We start from the raw sequence: 20,743 nt of genomic DNA on the forward strand, positions 1-20,743 counted from the left end.
TATTTAATAAGATTATGGAAAAATGCCCTTCATAAAAGGTAAAAATATCACAAATATGCAGATTTAAGCTGATTGAACACTAGTGAGAATATTGCTTCAGAATAAATTATATTTACAACACACAAAAAAAAAAAACCTCTATTTTTTTCCGGACAAGCAAATGTTTTACTCGGACAAGTGAATGACAGATTTACTTGTCCGAACGACAAGCACGTGAACCGGCTTAATGTCAAGCAATGAGTAACATTAGGCAGTTTTGATTTATATGTTTAATGTTGATGATCGCGTTATTTTATATATGCATCTGCTTACAAATGCTATTGCTTTTTTTCTTGTTCCGTTTTTAGTTTTAGTAGTCTTCTAAATAGTACCCCGAGTGTTACTATTTCTCCTATTGATTTTTATACGGGTAGTCCACATGTTCAATGTGAAAACATTTATGTAATTATTTGACAAATGTTGTATACCTCTTTTGCTGTATGAATACATCTCATGTTTATGAATACATCTCTCATGTCCAATGCAACAACAACTAAACATTAAAGCTGCGAGCAGCGATGACGGGCCCAAGCCGGTGGCACCGCCACGCCGGTGGCATCAGCTTAACTGTGCACGGCAGGCAATATGCATTTAAACAGGAGAATATTTTAGAATCGCTCGAATATGCCACATTTACCGCAGCAACTGGTGCCACTATCACCACAAGCCACACCCATGATGTAATTTAAATCTAGATTAATTTTAATATCATAGGATAAAATAAATAAAAGTTATATTTTCCTGCTCAAAATTTTGTAAGTCCAGAAGGCCAGTATTTAATTCAAGGTGTTTGTAGTTCTTTTTTACTTATTCACACTAAAGTAGGGATGAAACGGTATGGAAATTTAACATCACGATTATAGTGACCCAAATTATCACGGTTATCAATATTATCACGGTTTTGTTCAAACAAGATGAAAGTGTTCAAAAAGAACAGATGCACACACTTAAAACATTTCAACAAGTTTTATATTTGAAATTAAACAAACAACAAATAACTAAAGCAGCTCTAAGCACTTTTTTAAGCTAGATGCTGTGGGATTTCTTTACTTAATGGCCGTCGTCAATAGCAACGCATAACGCATAAATAATAATAATTTGTCGTAAATATAATCTCTAATATTATCTCTGTAAATATATTCTCAATAAATATTCTCATCAGTGTTCAGCTATGATGCATTTAAATCAAGCATATTTTGTGTTAGAGCCCAAACAGTATCCAAGTGAAATAATGCATATCCATATTTCCATATGATTTGACAGTTTATTTTATTAAATATCAAAATGTGTGCATCATACCTGACACCTAGATGAACACTTTACAGTCAGTTTTATGACTGTCATTCTCTTTAAATGCTAGTGAAGTTTGGTAACGTTATACACGTTTCAATGTTGTATGTAACTTTGCAGACGGTCCCTAACTTCGCCAGCGTTATGCCAGTCATATCAGATGCGCTGTGGTTCTGCTGTGTTTTTTTAAACCATTTTACCTAAATCACCAAAATAATAAATGTTATATTTACCCATGGCCTTCCCTGTTATACAGAAATGTAATAGTTATCAAACCTTCCTTAACTGCATAAATAATAAATGAAATATAGATGAATCATCATTAAAGCTACAATTTTCTCTGTTCCCGTTGTTCTTTGATGAACATTAATGACAGGCATCATCAGTGCTCCTGTCACTTTAAGAACAGCCGTGGATCTCACGCGCTGTCCCGCGCATCTCATTTCCTCACAACTCTTTAAGTTCATTTAAGACGTTATTTAACTAATTTAAGACTCGAATATGAAAATACTCACAATCCTCTGTGTTATTGTTTGTTCAAGAGCAAAAGAGAACTCGATGTGAGCAGGAAACTGACGCGAGTCTATCTATGCGTCGAGTGTGTGTGTGTGTGTGTGTGTGTGTGTGTGTGTGTGTCAGTGTCCCTTGATTAGCTGACATGAGACGCATCCACACAGATAGGACACTGACACACACACACACACACACACACACACACACACACACACACACACACACACAGCATACCGCAGCATAGCCATACAGTTTAAGTTCACCTACACTTTATATTAATAAAAAGGTTTACAGTGCAAATACTGTTGTTGCATATACTGTGCATAAAATTTGAAAACATTTGCAAAAAACACCACTGTATCATTAAATTTTTTTTTAAACCTTTAAGTAACCATTTTTTAAACATCTATAAACATTACTTTTACATAGATAGACGGACCAGATATTCCTAACACTTTGGGAATACTTAAGGGTTACTAGTTGTTTTGTAAACTGTCTATAAACATTATCTGGATGGTTATTGTAAAGTTGCAACCGATGACTATAATACCTTGTTAAATAGTTTAATAAACAGTACCAGTAAAACGTGGGCAGTACCAGTCAAACATGTGGGTTGTCCTGATACTGTACTTCAAAATGTAACATTTGTAAAAATTGCCACAGAATAAAGTAATTGTTCAAGATCTATTGGTAACTCATAAAAATAATGTCATATTTGCATAAACTGTCACTACCGTATATATCCCGACACTAGCACATTAAGATAAGCTATGAAAAAAATAATGTTCCTCTGCCTCTTTCTGGTTAAATAATGTTTATAATAATTGTTAATATAGCATGCTATATTAACTATTCCAGGTTATTTATGCATAGCATAAATAATAGTTAGTAGAGCATGCTATGCCACTTTCATCAAAACCTATTACAAAGCTATAGCAATCTCATGTAATTTCGTCTTTTCGAAAAAAAAGTTGCTCTAACTGTTCGTTACAAGCAGCATTTGCCGTCAGGCAGGTAACGATAGCTAACATAAACATATTTTTGCTAGCCTACCTGCTGCAAACTTACACTTTTTTTGTACAAGACAAGTAGAGCTATTTTATCCAGTGTAATTTATCACATACCACTATCTTGTTTTTTCTTATCCTCCTCTTCCTTTCTCTATTTTCTTTTCTGGCTTCCTGAAGCATAAAATTCTGCTTCAAATCCGAGGATGTTTTGTATTTTGCCGCAGCAGAGATCGCGTGGTTGGCTGGCTGCTGTCAGCGACTTCTGAGAGGGGCCCCTTAAGGGGGATTCCGATAACAGTGTCATTGCACTTTACTGCATTGACTATCAATGGGGCGCTCACACAGTTTGTCGTTTCATTTTATTCTTAACCTGTCGCTGTCTTGGGGCCCCAGGCCAGCTCGAGGCCCCAAGCAATTGCTTGGTTTGCCTGCCTTGTCGCGACGGGCCTGCACACACACACACACACACACACACACACACACACACACACACACACACACACACACACACACACACACACACACACACACACACACACACACACACACACACACACACACACACACACACACACACACACACACACACACAAAGAGAGTTTAAAAAATAACACAACACTGCCACCCTTTAGTGAGGGGAGGGCAGACAGAGAATAAATATTCAGAAGAAATATATTAAATAAAATAAATATATTGATCTGAAAAATAGTATGATTATTTTAAAGCTATTTGGTTACATTTTAATAAAACATTGTTTTAGTATGTTTTTAAACACACACACATACACGTTGTAATACCAGTGTAATACCCATGTCATTATACAAATTTGTGTCCTCATAAATCACAAACAAGAGAGAGAGAGAGAGAGAGAGAGAGAGAAACAAGTTTTTTTTTATCCTGCTTCAAAACTAATACAATGCTGCCATCTTGTGTTCATTGAGGGGAGAGCAGCAGACACAGAGAATTTCTGTTCCCCTTTTTTGTCCTTATTTAATCCCTTGCCATGGAAACACCGTTTGAGATATCCAATATCCGTTCACATTTTAGCATCTTCAGTATCTTTGTTTCATGTTGACCGAGTTTGGTGGAGATTGAATAAATCGCCTACAAGGAGAACGTAAAAACTCAGACCCCGATTTAACCAAATATTTACCTTCAAACCAAAATATCTGACTTCCTGTTGGTCGGAGCTAATGACTGTAAATTAGAAAGTTGTCCGGCTCGATGAGGTCAATATATATACTGAGTTTGGTGATTGTAGATGAAACGAAGCCCTTCACTTTTGTCAAAAGGTGGCGCTAGAGAGCCCCTCATCCCCGCCCGTTTCTGAGGCTTTGCCCATGTGTACTGACTGACATCTCTGATGTGTGTGTTGAGTTTCAAGCAGTTTCAAGCAATTTCAAGCATGCTAAGAGCCTCAGAACAGCCAAAAGATTATTAAACTTTGACACGTTGCCATGGCAACAGTATTTGAAATTTCAGGAATCCATTTCATACGTCTCTATCTGTCATGTTTTCACATTATACTGATGAAGTTTGAAGTCAATCGTGTGAAAATAAGATGGTGATTCAAAGCATTTTTGAAAGTGACACACTTCCTGCTGCCAGTTGGTGGCGCTATAACTTTGACTCACAAAAGTCATATCCATGTGATCGGCCTCTTACAACGAACACACAGCTGAAGTTTCATCCAAATCAGTCAAGGTTTGCTGACGTTATAACACACTTCCTGTTTCCCTTTTCTCGCCATAAATTCGTTGCTTCGCCACGGCCAAACCGTTTGAGATATCAAAAATCCGCTCGCAATTTAGCATCCTGGATATGTTCTCCTCATGCTGACCGAGTTTGGCGATGATCGAAACAATGGCCTCGGAGGAGTATATTAAATTCCAGAGCATGGGTTTTCTGAACAACCGATTATAGCTCACTTCCTGTTGGGCTGACGCATAACTATGAGCACGAAAGTTGTTTGGCCCGATGAGGTCTATATGTGTACCGAGTTTCATACATGTACGTGCAAGTGTGTTTGATATATGGACCAAGTTTTCAGACCCCACTTCAGGGGGCGCTGTCGAGCCCCCCTGCCACGCCCGGGTACCAGCTTCAGCCCGGCTCTGATGGCCGCGCATTCCGATGCCTGTGCGAAGTTTCAAGAGTTTTCGAGCATGTTAAGTGCCCCAAAAGTACCCGAGAAGTCGAAAAAAAAAAAAAAAAAAAAAAAAAAAAAAAAAACAAAGAATAATCTGAGGAAGAACAATAGGGCTCTGCGCCCTTTCAGGGCTTGGGCCCTAATAAGTTGATGAGTTTGTTATAACAAACACTTAAGCCACTCTAAAAATGTCTGAATGTTATTGCATTAGATACTAAATATTAAATCAATGACAGAGACAGCTTCCTTTTAAATACATGTTTTGCAATTAAATAATGTCAGAACTTTTTTCAGATTCAGAAAATGTTATTCCCCGAATACTTTTATCCAGCTAACTTTTAGAGGATGTATGTACTTTCGTCTTTGTAATCTTGACCATTATATTTTCTGTCAAATCAAACTGCTTTTTAATGGGGTTTTTAATGCTTTTTAACTCCTTGGTTTTACATTTGTTTGATACTCTCCAACTAATTTATTAATTTAAGGCCACTTTAATAGCCTATTATATTATAAACTTTGATATGACATATCCATCCACAAGCTGGTGTAGTCTATATCTAAAAATGTCAAAACCTTTTTTTTTTGGGGGGGGTCTAAAGGGGATATTACAGAAGTAGCCTATCTCTGTTTTCCACCGCATTTGCATACACGCCCCGCCCTGTGACGTCCAGTGGAAACGTACTCCTCCGATGCGCGTTTTTACACGCGTTCATTTTCCACGCTGCCAGCGGCACTTGAGGAGAGAGCAGAGACAATCAGCTCACACCAAATACTTCTAACACTTTTACATTCTCTCTCCGGGCACCAGGAGACATTCAGACAGCACAATGACAGAAGAAAGGATCTCCATAGAAGATGTAAAGGCGTCCAACGGTGAAGCGCACCTGGGCGACCCGACCGTCGCCAATGGCTTGAGTGAGCGCAAGACGAGCGAGCCGGAGACCACCGATCAGAAGCTGAAACGGATCGTCATGGCCAATCTGTTGGTCATCCTGACGGTGTCAGCGGTCATCGTCGGCGTGTTCATCGGGCTCGGCGTTCGTAGCGCCGGGTTGAGCCGCACACAGATCATTTACTTCGGGTTTCCCGGTGAGCTGCTCATCCGGCTGCTCAAAATGATCATTATTCCTCTGGTGGTCTGTAGTCTGGTGTCCGGGGCTGCCAGCCTTGACCCCAAAGCCCTGGGCAAGTTGGGCGGTTGGGCGATGCTCTTCTTTCTGTTGACCACTTTGATCGCATCTACGATCGGCGTTATTATGGCGTTCATTATACAGCCCGGTGCCAACGACGGGAAAAAACTATCCCTCAACAGTCTGGATGACAGTGGGGTTCCTGAATCCAAAGAAGTCATCGATTCGTTTTTAGACCTGATAAGGTGAGTCAACAACGGTGACGTCCAGGGTGCCCAGACAGTAAGTAGCCTAAATGCGGTATAAATTCCCCAAATTTACGCCAATAAACATGTGTTCGTACATTTCGCCACTTTGTTTTGAAATAAGTCTCACAGTGTTTCTAAAACTTCAATGCTGCTAAATTTCCTTGAAACTAATTCGTTATGGCGCGTGTCGAGTATTAGATGTCAGTTGCGGGAAATAATAATTATTTGGAGTCGGATCTTTTCGATGATTGAGTCGGTCTGACCATTTCGTTCACGGATTGGACTAAATTGAACAGCAGTAATTTTAACAAATTAATCGTAATGTACAGGGCTTTTTTTCAACACACACATAAAACACAGCATGTGCCAGCGACCACATACTGACGCAAGAAGAGCTGAATATCTGTTCGAAAGAACCGATTCGCGGAAACGATTCTGTTCCCTTCAACTAGCGCAGCTTTGCCAAACAGGAAGAGGAAAGAACACGTTAAGTAACTATACCAAAGAACAATAAAGGCTAGATACATTTGTGACACATTATGTAATTTGAGTCAAAAATTTGTCCAACATCTGTTCAAAAAGCTACGGTTATTGCCTACATAAACTGAATCGGAGCAGTCGCCGGTATAGCCTGAAAGTCATTACTCCGTCCTCGGGAACCGCCTTAAGTATGGTTATGGTATGTTTTTATAAGCACTTTTTTTGTTTTGTTTATTAACGCCATTTATTGTTGCCAAAAAATCGTAGATTCATTCATGGACATTGTTTTGACTATCTTATAGCGTGAGTTGCGTGACGTCGATCTGCATGTGCTGTAAACGGACACTCGAGTTGCATCAGCTGCGCGTCGCGTGTTGACGTAGTTAATCCGCTCTGAAGAGGATGCAGGCTGGTGGTCAAGAGTTTATAGATGTGCCACATACCCTTTCCTTTTCTAGGTGTGTGTTTTCCGCACCTCAAGATAGAATAAATTCACAAATTGTCGGTATATGATGGACCTAGGCACTTGGTAATTAAAATAAATATACATTCTAAAGAGAATTTTTATTTATTCTTTAAACGGAGGTAAACATCTCTTCTCTTGCATTCCACAAGCATGCCTAAACCGACTATGGGTGGGTTTTGGGGTTTGGCCCTGTTGCCCTGTAAACAGGTCAAATTGAATCATGTGTTTTACATAATGACATGAAGAGGACACTCTGTTCTCAATTTTCCTTCAAAAACAACCTTTTTTTTTGGTGGTAAAAATTGTATAAACCTAACAATTACACAAAACAGGCATGTTCATTAGAATATATACAAAATGTAAATATTTACTGAAACAACTTAGGGTGACCTGACCCAAAAGAAACAGGGTTTTCCTGTTTTGGTGGACTGCCCTTGGAAATGTCATAAAGTGCCCATAAAGTGAGATATGAAATGTACTGTATACCTTTGCTTGGAGAAAAAAAAGTATATATTTTTTTATTCATAAGAATTGTCTTATTTTTAATTAATTAAAAGGTATAAATTACAGTGGTATAAAAAAAAAAACAGAAAATAAAATTCTCAAAGTTTATAGCCATTGATTCCAGTTTCAAGACTAGTAAAGGAATAATGGTTGATGATTGTTGAGGGTTTCGATAGCTAACAGTCATGCATTCATACCCACATGACCGAAGGAGCTAAAAAGCCAAAGCCTGTTTTATAACAGCATTGAGGTTGCTTTAGGTTAAAGGATTAGTTTAATATGAAAATTACCCCATGATTCACTCGCCCTCAAGCCATCCTAGGTGTATATGACTTTCTTCTTTCTGATGAACACATTCAGAGTTCTATTAATAAATATCCTGGCTCTCCCAAGCTTCATAATGGCAATGACGGGGTCCATTGAGTTTGAAGCTCAAAAAAGTGCATGGATCCTTCATAAACATACTCCACATGGCTCCAGGGGGTTAATAAAGTCCTTCTGAAGCGAATCGATGGGTTTTTGTAAGAACTTAAGAAGTCATATACACCTTGGATGGCTTGAGGGTGAGTACATCATGGAGTAAGTTTCATTTTAAAGTGAACTAATCCTTTAATGAACAGAAGTTAACTTTTTTCCCACTAAAACTCCAGACCGCTATTTTAGCTTCCATGTGCTTTGTCGTCATTTCCTTGTTTCATACTTTGACCAATTCCTCATAATACAGAAGTTATCTTTCAAAAGAAAAAGGTTTCAGTCTACATGTGTTGGGATTTCTCCTTTAGAGCCAAACTGAAACATTTGTGTTGTGTCTCCAGGGAAAGTCAATGAGGCGGCGTATGCTTGCCACATGAGGGCAACACGCACGTGCGAACATGGACAATAGAAATAGGGTTTAATTAGGCAGCTGATGTAGCTCGTGTCATCCATCAAAGGGTCTTCTCTCTTGGGGTTTCACTGAATAAATCCTTCCATACAATCACAAGGACCACCGTGGACTCAGCTGATTTCACACTCTTACGGTCTTTCTATTGAAAGTCTACAAACGGCACGTTCTGGCGTCCATTTTTGTAAGTTTAAACTTGTTTTAGCTGTTATCTGTAGTTGTGTTGCCTTTATCAAGTTTAAGGCGAGACCCTGACAACAACAACACGTTGTGGAACAAGCCCTCAATCACACCTATTGCGCAAAAGATGTAGCTTATCTTAAAGGTTAAGTGAGTCTTGGTCTTGTAAACCTATGTGACCTTCATTCTTTGTGGAACACAAAAGAAGTTTTGAAAAATGTTCACTGTTCTTTTCCAGTGAACTAGCGTTTGAGTGCCAAAAAGGACCAAACTTGCTTGCCTGACAGCTATGGTCACCATTCACTTTTATTGTATGGAAAAGAGCGGCTTGAACATTCTGCAACGTTTTGTTTTGTGTGTGTGTTCTACTGAAGAAAGCAAGTCAAATGCATCATGGAATTTCAAGAGGGTCAGTAAATAATTAATTTCTGGGTGAATTGTTCCTTTGATCCATTAGTGTGTGCTTCATGTACAGTGCATGTGAAATCAACACGTTTTCGCCCCCAGCGTGGCCTTTTTTGTGTAAACTTTGCGAAAGTTTATTTTAGACGGGGCAAAGTCAGAGTGTAGTTATATTTATCTGTTAATAGTTACTTTTTAATATGTCAACAAACACAGGACTTGAGATAAATCTTTGAAAGCTTTGATAAGGTGTGTGGAGTGCCACGTTTCAACAAGGTCCTGTTTGACGTGTCTCCATATTTACACGCCTTTGTAGAAAGCAGTTCCATCACACCTTACAGCCCTACTTGGAATGCACTGTCATTGTATTGTTGACATATTTGTCATTGCGCAGTATTAGTAGTCGTAACTTGTGCCTAAAACGTGCGCGTCCCACCCAGCTGACTGGGATTTAAATGAATGCAACGCATTGGGAACCTGTGACAACATTTGAGTGTGTCATTAGTTTCAATGGCATAAACTGGTGTTTGGGTTTCGCTAAGAGTGTTGCATGTATTTTAAGTTGTATCTTTCCTCCGAATGTTCAGACAAGGGAAATTTGAGGAGGGTGCCAGGGTTCTTTAGGTGTTGGTGGGAATGATTGTGATTTATTGGAAATGTCCCTATGGGCAACAGATTCCAGATGTGTTCAGAATCAAGTCTGTAATGGCACCCTTTTTTTATTTGGAAATTAATCTCAAACATAGCTGGTTTTGTGGTTTCTCTTGGCTTTATTAACACATACCAAGCATTGTTCCATCCCATTGAAGACTTCCTCTTTTTTTTTGTACGCACGCAGACCATATTAAGGTCAGGGATGCCGGAATATTCCTGGATGTCTGTGTTTGTCATTAATCCCCATTTCCAGGCAGGTCCTAGTGCACATCTAGTTCTTCTCCATTGGAGGGAATGGGGTTATAGGGTAGGAGGTAATGTGTGGAATTGGGATTAGTGGAGGGATTTAATCTACATTCTCAGACTACATTCTCCGAGTTATTTCCACATCAGTCCGCTCGGGGATTGGTTGGTTAGGACTGTGAGGATTTTATTGCCAGTGGGCTGAACAACTGTGGCTAGAATTGGTTCTTTGTTCTCTTACTGCCTTGTTTTGTACCACCTTGTTCCTCAGTTTTGATGTGAATGCTTAGCTTTTACATACAACCGAAAACATAGCCTTTCAAAATATACTCCATTTCATAACGTGTGTAAACGCAAATTTTCTGTAAAAAGCACTGCAAAGACACTTATCGCCATTTCTTGCCAGTCGTCCGCCATGTTTGTTTACTCTAAAGTCACATTTGAACGTGAGCGATTTTGCGACATTTTCCGTGTTTACCGTTGGGGTTGTTTGTGAATGGAATCTTTTAGTGTGTGCTGTGCTGTCTTGGTCACTCACATCGCAGCACTCCACACACTAGGAACAAAAATAGTTAAATCTAGCAAGATATGAAAACGTCAACTTTTCACGTTAACTATTTAGGCTTTGTTTGATTTAATTGGCTGATTCATTGATATCTGATTTGAGAGTATGTCAGTTATATAATTCCTTCCTGTCTTCTTTCAGAAATATCTTCCCATCCAATTTGGTATCAGCTGCCTTTCAGTCGGTAGGTTTAACAAGGTTTGTTTTAACATAAAAAGCAGACATGATTTGATTGTTAGATGATTTCTGAAAATTTTTTCTTCACAGTATGCCACGGGTTACAAGACTTTGAACTCGACCAACTCGACCAACTCGACCACCTTCTCAGTAGAAAAGGTAACCAGTCCCAGATTTACCTTAGGATTGTCTTAAGTCCAGATTTTTATATAAATAATAAATATTAGGGCATGCGATTACATTTTTCTTCAGTTTAACGCATTAAAAATATTTAACACAATTAAAACCGCATTTTTTTTCCCCCATCATCCTTTGGATGCGCTATAGTATACGTTCACACTATCATTCCTTCAAGTGCTATTAAACCATTCAAGCACGAAAAAATGCAAAAATAAGAACTTAAAACTGTACCAGCGTCCACGTTGTGTGTGACAGACACACACGACTCAAAGCTGCTTTAGACAGCATGCCGGCCGCATTGACTTCTTTTTCATGCTTGAATCAACAAAAACACAGAAGTATGCCAAAATGCTCACTTTGTCAAGTATCCTTGTTAGCAGTGCCTTAGATGAGTTAAATGAAGTCTTAAATGACGTGAAGAGTTGTGAGGATATCGGGTGTGTCATGTGCGGCAGGTCTTAAAGTGACAGCAGCCTAATAAACCTGCTGATGTCTGTCATTAAAGGTGCACTATGTAACTTTTCAGTCCACTGGAGGTCACCTATTCAAAACAAAGGGGTAGTTTGATGACGCCAAGTTTGAGCGCAGAATCTTGGGACATGTGGTCTTCACCTCACAGCCGGTGGAAAAGAATCGGGATAGGACTCGGGCAGAAATCATGTTCATGGATGTGATTATAACATTACTGTAGTATGAAGCAGAGCAGGAGCGAGTGTTGTGGGAGCTGAGCAAGGCCGCTGGAGCGATTGTTAATAAGATGAACGCAACACTCGCGAGCAACGCAATTGACATGCGACTCCCTCACACATCCTGTTTCCTTGGTTAAAATAGCAATTTTCTCACGATTTACATATAGTTGGAAACATTTGGGATATTGTAAGTACTCAACTTAACAAAATATATAATACTGATATAACACTGGCCTAGTGGTTTTCGGTTATTTTGCAGCAAAAATGTTACATAGTGCACCTTTTTAATGTTAATCAAAGAACAAAAGAAAAAGAGAAAATCCCTCAATGCTTTTGACGATCTTACAATAAGTTAAAAATCTATATTTAATTGATCATTTATGCTGTGAAGACAGTTAAAGGGTTAGTTCACCCAAAAATGAAAATTATGTCATTAATTACTCACCCTCATGTTGTTCGACACCCGTCAGACCTCCGTTCATATTCGAAACACAAATTAAGATATTTTTGTTGAAAGCTGATGGCTGAGAAAGGCTTCAGATAGGCCTCCATTGGCATTCAGTACATTGACACTTCCAAGATCCATGAAAGGCACTTAAAACGTCGTTACAAAGTCCATCTCACCACAGTGGCTCTACAATAATTTTACGATGCGACGACAATAGTTTGTGTGCGCAAAAAAAAATCAAAATAACACCTTTTTCCAACTTGTTATTGCCTTCCGTGTGTGCCTCCACGACGCATGCGCGAGAATATGACGTAGCGCCGGCGTTCGGGAATCCATGAACTGCACACTTAAGCCCCATTTTGAGCACTACGCCGAGACCTAAAGCACGATCAATGTAGAATTCAACAGCTGAGATACGCGCGTCTTCCTCTCCTTGTAAACAAATCGCTTCTGGGTCATATGTCCGAACGCCGGATCTGCGTCATATTCTCGCGCATGCGTCGTGGAGGCACACACGGAAGGCAATAACAAGTTGGATAAAGGTGTTATTTTGATTTTTTTTGCGCACAAAAACTATTGTCGTTGCATCGTAAAATTATTGTAGAGCCACTGTGGTGAGATGGACTTTGTAACGACGTTTTAAGTGCCTTTCATGGATCTTGACCCTTAAGCTCAAAGTTCACTTTGCTTGTCTGTACTCAGTATCGTAGCGCGCACACAGAAAGCAGCTTGGGGAACAATATCACTTTTGTGGTTTAAAGGAATAGTTCACCCAAAAATGAAAATTACCCCATGATTTTCTCACCCTCAAGCCATCCTACATTCTTCTTTCAGACAAAAAAATCTACTATAAATATAATTAATGCAATTTTTTTATATTCTAGAAACGTATTACAACCATTTAATCTAAATATTAGTGGTTTAAAATTAAACAAATTCCCCCCTTTTTTGACTTCAGTCACTTATGTCTTTATGTTTAGATTCCAATTAGCAAAGAGGTGGATAGCATGAACATCCTGGGTCTCATCGTGTTTGCCATGGTATTTGGGGTGGCCCTGAGGAAACTTGGAGAGGAAGGAGAGATCCTTATTAAGTTCTTCAACTCTTTCAATGAGGCCACCATGATATTGGTCTCCTGGATCATGTGGTAAGGGTACTTTTCATGTACTTTTATTGTGTATAGTGATGTTTTGCAGTGTCCCATTCATCTCTTTGCTTCTGTCACACCATATCTCAATGTCTTTTTGTCTGAAGGTATGCACCACTGGGTATTATGTTCCTGGTTGCCGCTAAGATTGTGGAAATGGAGGATGTTGGCTCGCTGTTCGCCAGCCTCGGGAAGTACATCGCCTGCTGTGTCATTGGTCATGCCATCCACGGTCTCCTCGTCCTCCCGCTCATTTACTTTGTGATCACACGGAAGAACCCCTACACTTTCTTGCTGGGATTGGTCACTGCTTTGGCTACTGCCTTTGGAACCTCCTCTAGGTAAATGGACAGCAGCTACTTGCATTCTTCAAAATAAAGGTTCTTATTGGTATCTATAGGGGCTTTCACACCAGGTAGTTATAGGAACTCTGTTATTGGAACTAGCCATCAAAGTGGTCCCCCGAGAACTAAATGTTCTCTTAGGACCAATTTCCTGGTTGCATTCGCACCGCCAGTGGGAACTCTGAAGTGACGCAAGCCGTTACATGCATTCTGCCGCTTGGACACAAATTTAATTTTGACGGTGCGACTGACTTTTATTTTGACTTTGATGCGAAAGCCCCTTAATGGTACCATGAAGAACCTTTAACGTCATGTAACCTTTCCGTTGCACAAAACGTTCTTTATAGTGGACAAAGGTTCTTCAGATAATTAAAAAGTCTTCTTCACACTAAGATAAAATGATTCTTTCAAGAACTGTTCACTTAAAGGGATACCCAAAAAGGAAAATTCTGTCATTTACACATCCTCAAGTTTCATTTTTTTGGGTAAACTATACCTTTTAAAGGTTAACTGGTCTGTAAAGTGTATGTTTTTGGTTTGCCCGAATTGTATTGTCATGAGATGACAGTTTTTATCAGGACAAACTTTGAAGGATGTATTTTGTAAGATGCAGAATTTTTTTTTACATTTTAAAGAATTGTATATACAATGGTTTTGTCATTTATCTGAATTGATGAATAAATGTTGTGAATGTTGAATCTATATTTGCCATGTAATAGCCTGTGAAGCATCTATGGCATTGCTATAAAAGCCTCATTTTGAAGCCTCTATTTTTAATAGTGTAGGTCTGTATAAAAGTTTAAACCTGGTATTTAAATCCGTCTTGGATCTGAATGTGATCAGATATGATGTTTTATTACACCATTTAATTTGGATTACTCGCCTCGATTTGATTTGTTAAATGAGTATTGCATATGCATAATTAAGCAGGAAATAACATCAGCTTTTCTGATTAGCTCCGCGACGTTGCCCCTAATGATGAAATGTGTGGAGGAGAACAACGGTGTGTCCAAGCATATCAGCCGCTTCATCCTGCCCATCGGAGCAACCGTCAACATGGACGGAGCCGCCTGCTTCCAGTGTGTAGCTGCGGTGTTCATCGCTCAGCTCAACGGAATCCCGCTGAACTTCGTACAGGTCATCACCATCCTGTGAGTTCATTGGTTGTATTTTTGTCACCTTCGTACTCTGCTTGATTGGAAGGTGTTGACTTTGTAGACTAACCCTTTTTTAAAATCTCATTTATAGCGTGACTGCTACGGCGTCGAGTGTGGGAGCTGCTGGGATCCCTGCTGGAGGTGTGCTGACGCTGGCCATCATTTTGGAATCAGTGGGGCTGCCCACCAATGATCTGTCCCTCATCTTGGCTGTGGACTGGCTTGTGTGAGTATCGGGTTTAGATGTTTTTGTGGGTTAAAGTTAAAGGTGCTCCTATCAGGATTTTTGTGGCCGATTATCGAGCCGTGGAAGCAGTATTGGCCGATGTGATCACAGATCACCAAAATAGATAATACCATTCTTAACAACAATGTATTTTAAGTAGGGCTGTCAAAAGATGAATCACGATTAATCGCATCCAAAATAAAAGTTTGTGTTTACATAATATATGTGTGTGTACTCTGTTAATTATTATTTATATATAAATACACACACATTCATGTATATATTTAAGAAATATTTGCATGTATATACTGTATATACATTTATATAATCTATAATATATATATATATATATATATATATATATATATATATATATATATATATATATATATATATATATATATATATATATATATATATATATATATATATATATATATATATATATATATATATATATATATAAATATAAATGTTTTATATATAAAAATATTTTTTTCTTAAATATATACATGCTTGTGTGTGTATTTATATATAAATAATAATTAACAGAGTACACACACGTATATTATGTAAACACAAACTTTTATTTTGGATGCGATTAATCATGATTAATCTTTTGACAGCCCTAATTTTAAGTATAAAAAATTAAGAGAATAGAAAGCATCATGAATTGACTGCTCTTTAAGAGAGGGAATGTTGCTTCCCAATAAATAAAGGTATTTAGGAACCGCATAGAGCTTAGCAAATCTAGCATTCCTGTGAAATATATAATAAAAATAAAAGAACATCTTTATCAACAAGGTAATAAAATGTAAACACTGCACAGTCTTCGCTGTATTAGGGCTGTGCGATATTGACAAAAAAGGAAAAATCTTGATATTTTCTGGGATTTTCTCGATAACTATAATTAGTTTGTTATTGTGCTGTATCTTGGCAGCTTTAGGACTGCCGTGGTCGGCTGACTCCTAAAGTTTTTGATATTATTCATATTCTGTGTCGTGGTTTAATTTTGTAATGCATTGAAGATAATCAAGATACGCGTTGCCTGAACCACATTTGTGTGGCTATTAATATGTTTAAGTTTTTTTAATGAAAAAAAAAAGAGCCAGAGACTGGTGTTTTAAGACAAATTTCGTTTTATTGTAGCCTAAAATAAAGCTACATATAGAGATGAGCTGAGTGACGCTATCAAGAACTCCGTGATTGATAGATCGTCTGTAAATGCGCGCTCTGTGAGGCCATGGGTGAGTCTCAATCAATCAGCTCCCTAGTTCAGTAGTCAGGGCACTGATCAGGCATTGATCGGTCTATGATTGAGACGCATGCACGCCATGAATGAATGACAGTTTGTCCGTTAAGCCTTGTTTATACTCGACGCGTCCACGTGGCAAAAATGACGTCATCACAGAGTGCCAAGCAGACGAGGCGCAGTCAGCGTAGACAGACGAAAGTACACTTTAAACGCGCTCTGTGCGGCCGTGCACATTTTACTTTCGGTTTTGAATTAGCGCCAATTCGGTGGCGGGTTGCTTGAATTGTCATCTCAGTCAGCTCCTGTCACTATCGTGATGAAAAAAATCTGATGAATGACTCCTGCCGAGACTCACGGTCGGTCAGAAGCCTAATATAGAGTAAATCACGCAGTGAAAGTGTGCATTGTAAATGCGCAGCCGCACTAGTCTAATCTAGACTTCATCAGGTAGTGTATGCATGCACGCTCTGGGTGTATGTGAGGACTCGATAATGTCAGATCGCACATCGTTAAAACACCAATTACGATATTATCGCAGACGATATATATCGCACACCCCAACACTGTATATATTAAATATAGGTTAATTCTACTAAAGAGTGTTTGAGTGATTTTTCTGTCAGCAACAGGAATATTAGACTGCTGTCAATTTAAGACGAAATGCACGGATCCAATATACTGATGCAAATGCAACTAATTTTGAAACTGTTTGTTCACTTAAGTCATAACCAACGGTGTTTAAGTGAATACTCGCCAAGTGTGTCTTTATCCACTTAGGCGCGACCCTTAAGCTCAAAGTTCACTTTGCTCATCTGTACTCAGTATCGTAGCGCGCACACAGAAAGCAGCTTGGGGAACAATATCACTTCCGTGGTTTAAAGGAATAGTTCACCCAAAAATGAAAATTACCCCATGATTTTCTCACCCTCAAGCCATCCTACATTTTTCTTTCAGACAAATACAATCGGAGTTATATAAAAAAATGTCCCGGCTAATCCAAGCTTTATAATGATAGTGAATGGGAGCCCAAAATTTGAAGCCCAAAAAAGTGCATCTGTCAATTATAAAAGTAATCCCCATGGCTCCAGGGTTTAAAATAAAGGCCTTCTGAAGCGATGCATTTGTATAAGAAAAAGATCTATATTTAAAACTTTATGAAGTAAAATATCTAGCTTTCACCTGACTGTCTTCTGTATTCAACTAACGAAAAAAGTGTAACTGACGAGATGTAGTGTAAGCGTTTTGAACTGCAAGAGGCGTTACGCTTTCTTCACTGCCATTATAAATCTGGGATTAGCCAGGAATTTATATATATATATATATATATATATATATATATATATATATATATATATATATATATATATATATATATATATATATATATATTTATTTATTTATTTAAAAAAAAAAAAAAAAAAAATATATATATATATATATATATATATATATATATATATATATATATATATATATATATATATATATATATATATATATATATATATATATATATATATATATATATATATATATATATATAATTTTTTTTATTTATTTTTTTTTATTTAATATATATAAATAAATAAATAAATAATATATATCTTCTATTGTATTCGTCTGAAAGAAGAATGTCATTTACACCTAGGATGGCTTGAGGGTGAGTAAATCATGGGGTAATTAACATTTTTGGGTGAACTATCCCTTTAATGCTGTTTTAATAACTCTTTTAATTATCAAGTACGTCCTCCAGTTTAGCAACAGTAGATGTTGCACATTTATTGTCTTCTTCAGACACCTGGTAGAACTGCCAGACCGGTGAATGTAGTGAAGCAATTTTAGCTGCGCAGAGTTTTGCATCATCTGATGGGCTCTTCTGAACGGCCTTTATAGAGACCACGATCAAAATATATAAAGCTATTATCGGCCAATAACAATCAGTCGGAGCACCCTTAGTTAAAGAGAAAAAATATTGTGGTGAAGCTGATTGGGAGAACAACAATTGAGCAAGACTCGACAGTTTTGACTTTGCATGGTTACATTTTGCATCCTCTAATTCTCATTTTTTAAACCACGAGGATAATTGTCTTTTCTCTCTTTTTTTCCCCCTTAATTTAGCGATCGCACTTGCACCGTCATCAATGTTGAAGGTGACGCCTACGGAGCAGGTCTTCTGCAGTATTTCGTGGATCGCACTTCCAGTAAAAAGGAGGGGACGGAGCTAACTAAGGTGCGAGTGGAGGAAGACCCCGCCTCCAAGCCAGAAAGCTCTCCGCTCATCGAGAAACAGGGAAACCTTGAATTGGAAGAGTTCGCTGGCCCTAAACCCTGTGACAAGGAGTCCGCCATGTAGATTTGCACAGTATTTCAACAAACTTTCCTTCCCTACCTGTCTGATCTCACTAAATCAGTCCCTGCATCTACGCAGTGACCATGGGAGAGATGTCGGTTTAGATTAAGACAGGACAAAGACTAAATGCTTTTGGCTTTTTCCTCTATGCCCAGCTCTTTATGAAAAGAGTCTGCCAAAACTTAAGCACATTTAGATGGAAAAATGCTTGAACGATTATTTATTAGATGCTGGTCAGATACTTTGATTTTTTTTTTTCTCTTTTTAAGTCTCATTTTTTAATGTCTTCTTTACTCCTTTTATATATACCAAAATTAAGTCCGGCCTTTTAAAATCATATTTTTATTAATATTATTATAATACATGCCCTGATAGTTCTGATTGTATGCTTCTAACTTAAAACTCGGATTTCTCTCGACAACTTTTTCATGCAAAATATCTCTTAAAAAGCCAAAGTACCTGCTGAACCCCTGCAACCTTCACTGTCTTATCAAAAACAAGTAATACGCTTTTAGTGGCGTGCTGTTCCGTTATGCCGCTTTGAAATACCTCGTTCATGCCGATTCCCTTTAAAACACCTCAGGCTCCTCAGACGTTGGTGGTAACTCCACTGAAGTAAGGAGCCAATAGAAAGTTGTAGGAACTGACAGTTAAGGTTTAAAGTTAAGACATCTTTCCTACTTCATCTTTGTCTTATGCTTAAACAATTAGGTTTTGTGGCATACTCTTTGGGGTCAAGTTTATCAGACAGGAACACTAGCTAGTTATGTCTTAAAGCTCCGAGGCTGTTCAGATAAGGCTGTGGAAAGACTGTAGGGAAGCATTTCCGAAGAAAGCCATAGATTAGCGCATCAATCCAGAAGTGAGGTTTTGGATTTTGTGAGACCCAAGCCCCAGAGCCCCACTCTTGTTTTTTAAAGAATGTAATGCAAACACGACCACTCCAAGGCTGTTCAGACAAGGCTGTGGAAACCTGTATCTAAGAAAGTTCGCTATGTGCTGGTTGATGAGCAACTATATGTGGTTAAGAGGTGTAAAGGTTCCATTTTGATCCATTTCCGAAGAAAGCCATAGATTAGCGCATCAATCCAGAAGTGAGGTTTTGGATTTTGTGAGACCCTAGCCCCAGAGCCCCACTCTTGTTGTTTAAAGAATGTAAACACGACCAGCTCTGTGGCCTCGTCAGTTTTCTCTTTACAAGGCTCCACTGTTAGAAGATGCTCTTTAAACTCGATGTATACAGTGTCCTCTAGTGACGGCAGTTTCCCAACAGGATCAAAAGTGAGGTTTTTTTTTTTTTTTTTTTTTGGATTAAGCTAGAATAATGCTGCTTTATGTGGTTCTTGTTTTTTTGCTTAAAGAATTGGTGTATGAAATAAAATACTGTTTGCATATACATTTTTTTTGTAAAAAAAAAACTAAAATACAGAAATGAAGTATACAATTTAGTTTTTTTGTACTTCTGAGATCTGGTTGGTTTTCTTTTTTCTATGCATGTTATTGGAGAAGAGCACATGAAATGCCTGCCATTTTTTTTGAAGGAGGAATCAGGCAGAATATTCTGTTAATACAATTTACTGGTGAATGTTTAGCTGTAACTAGTAGTTGAACTACATTACTTTATTCTAAGTTTCCTTTTTTTATAGAAATGTTTTGTAAATGTACAACCTAAACACACCAGCAGAAGGAAAGTATCGGGCGACAGGGTGCTAGACATTCACTAAATGCTTGTCGAAATGGATGAAAAGAGTCGACATAATGGCACATTTCTGTGGAAATCACTTCAGTTTTGATCGGTGTACGGATAAATCCAACCAAAGATGAACATTACTCTTATTTTATTTTTATCTACTTACCAACATTTTAATACTGTGTTTGGTGCTTGTAGTCTGCACTATTATCCGTCTATAATTTCTATTCTGTTCTGTTAGTGATCAAGATGTATTTCAAATCACATCTGTTCTGCGTGACTGACTTCACTCCATTAAAAGCCTGTCAAATGTACAGTACTGTA

At 38.1% G+C, this 20,743-nt stretch overlaps 1 protein-coding gene across 1 annotated transcript; it reads left to right on the plus strand.

The window, feature by feature from the left end:
* Nucleotides 1-5,681: 5,681 nt before the first annotated feature.
* Nucleotides 5,682-20,733, plus strand: slc1a5 (solute carrier family 1 member 5). The gene is made up of 8 exons (XM_079824586.1): nt 5,682-6,376; nt 10,898-10,940; nt 11,024-11,092; nt 13,231-13,397; nt 13,505-13,738; nt 14,698-14,892; nt 14,990-15,124; nt 18,498-20,733. Exons 1-8 carry the CDS (start codon nt 5,829-5,831, stop codon nt 18,730-18,732), a joined length of 1,626 nt encoding a protein of 541 aa, XP_079680712.1. The 5' UTR covers nt 5,682-5,828; the 3' UTR covers nt 18,733-20,733.
* The last annotated feature ends 10 nt before the right edge of the window (nt 20,734-20,743 follow it).

The sequence above is a fragment of the Gobio gobio genome, assembly GCF_949357685.1.
Source record: "Gobio gobio genome assembly, chromosome: 8".
Taxonomy (NCBI): Eukaryota; Metazoa; Chordata; class Actinopteri; order Cypriniformes; family Gobionidae; genus Gobio; species Gobio gobio.

Excerpts from the sequence above, each read along its gene's own strand:
- slc1a5 (XM_079824586.1), top strand. The coding sequence starts at position 5,829 with ATGACAGAAGAAAGGATCTCCATAGAAGATGTAAAGGCGTCCAACGGT. Across the intron at positions 11,093-13,230 it reads CCACCTTCTCAGTAGAAAAG|ATTCCAATTAGCAAAGAGGT; the intron begins GTAACCAGTCCC and ends CTTTATGTTTAG. Across the intron at positions 13,398-13,504 it reads TTGGTCTCCTGGATCATGTG|GTATGCACCACTGGGTATTA; the intron begins GTAAGGGTACTT and ends TTTTGTCTGAAG.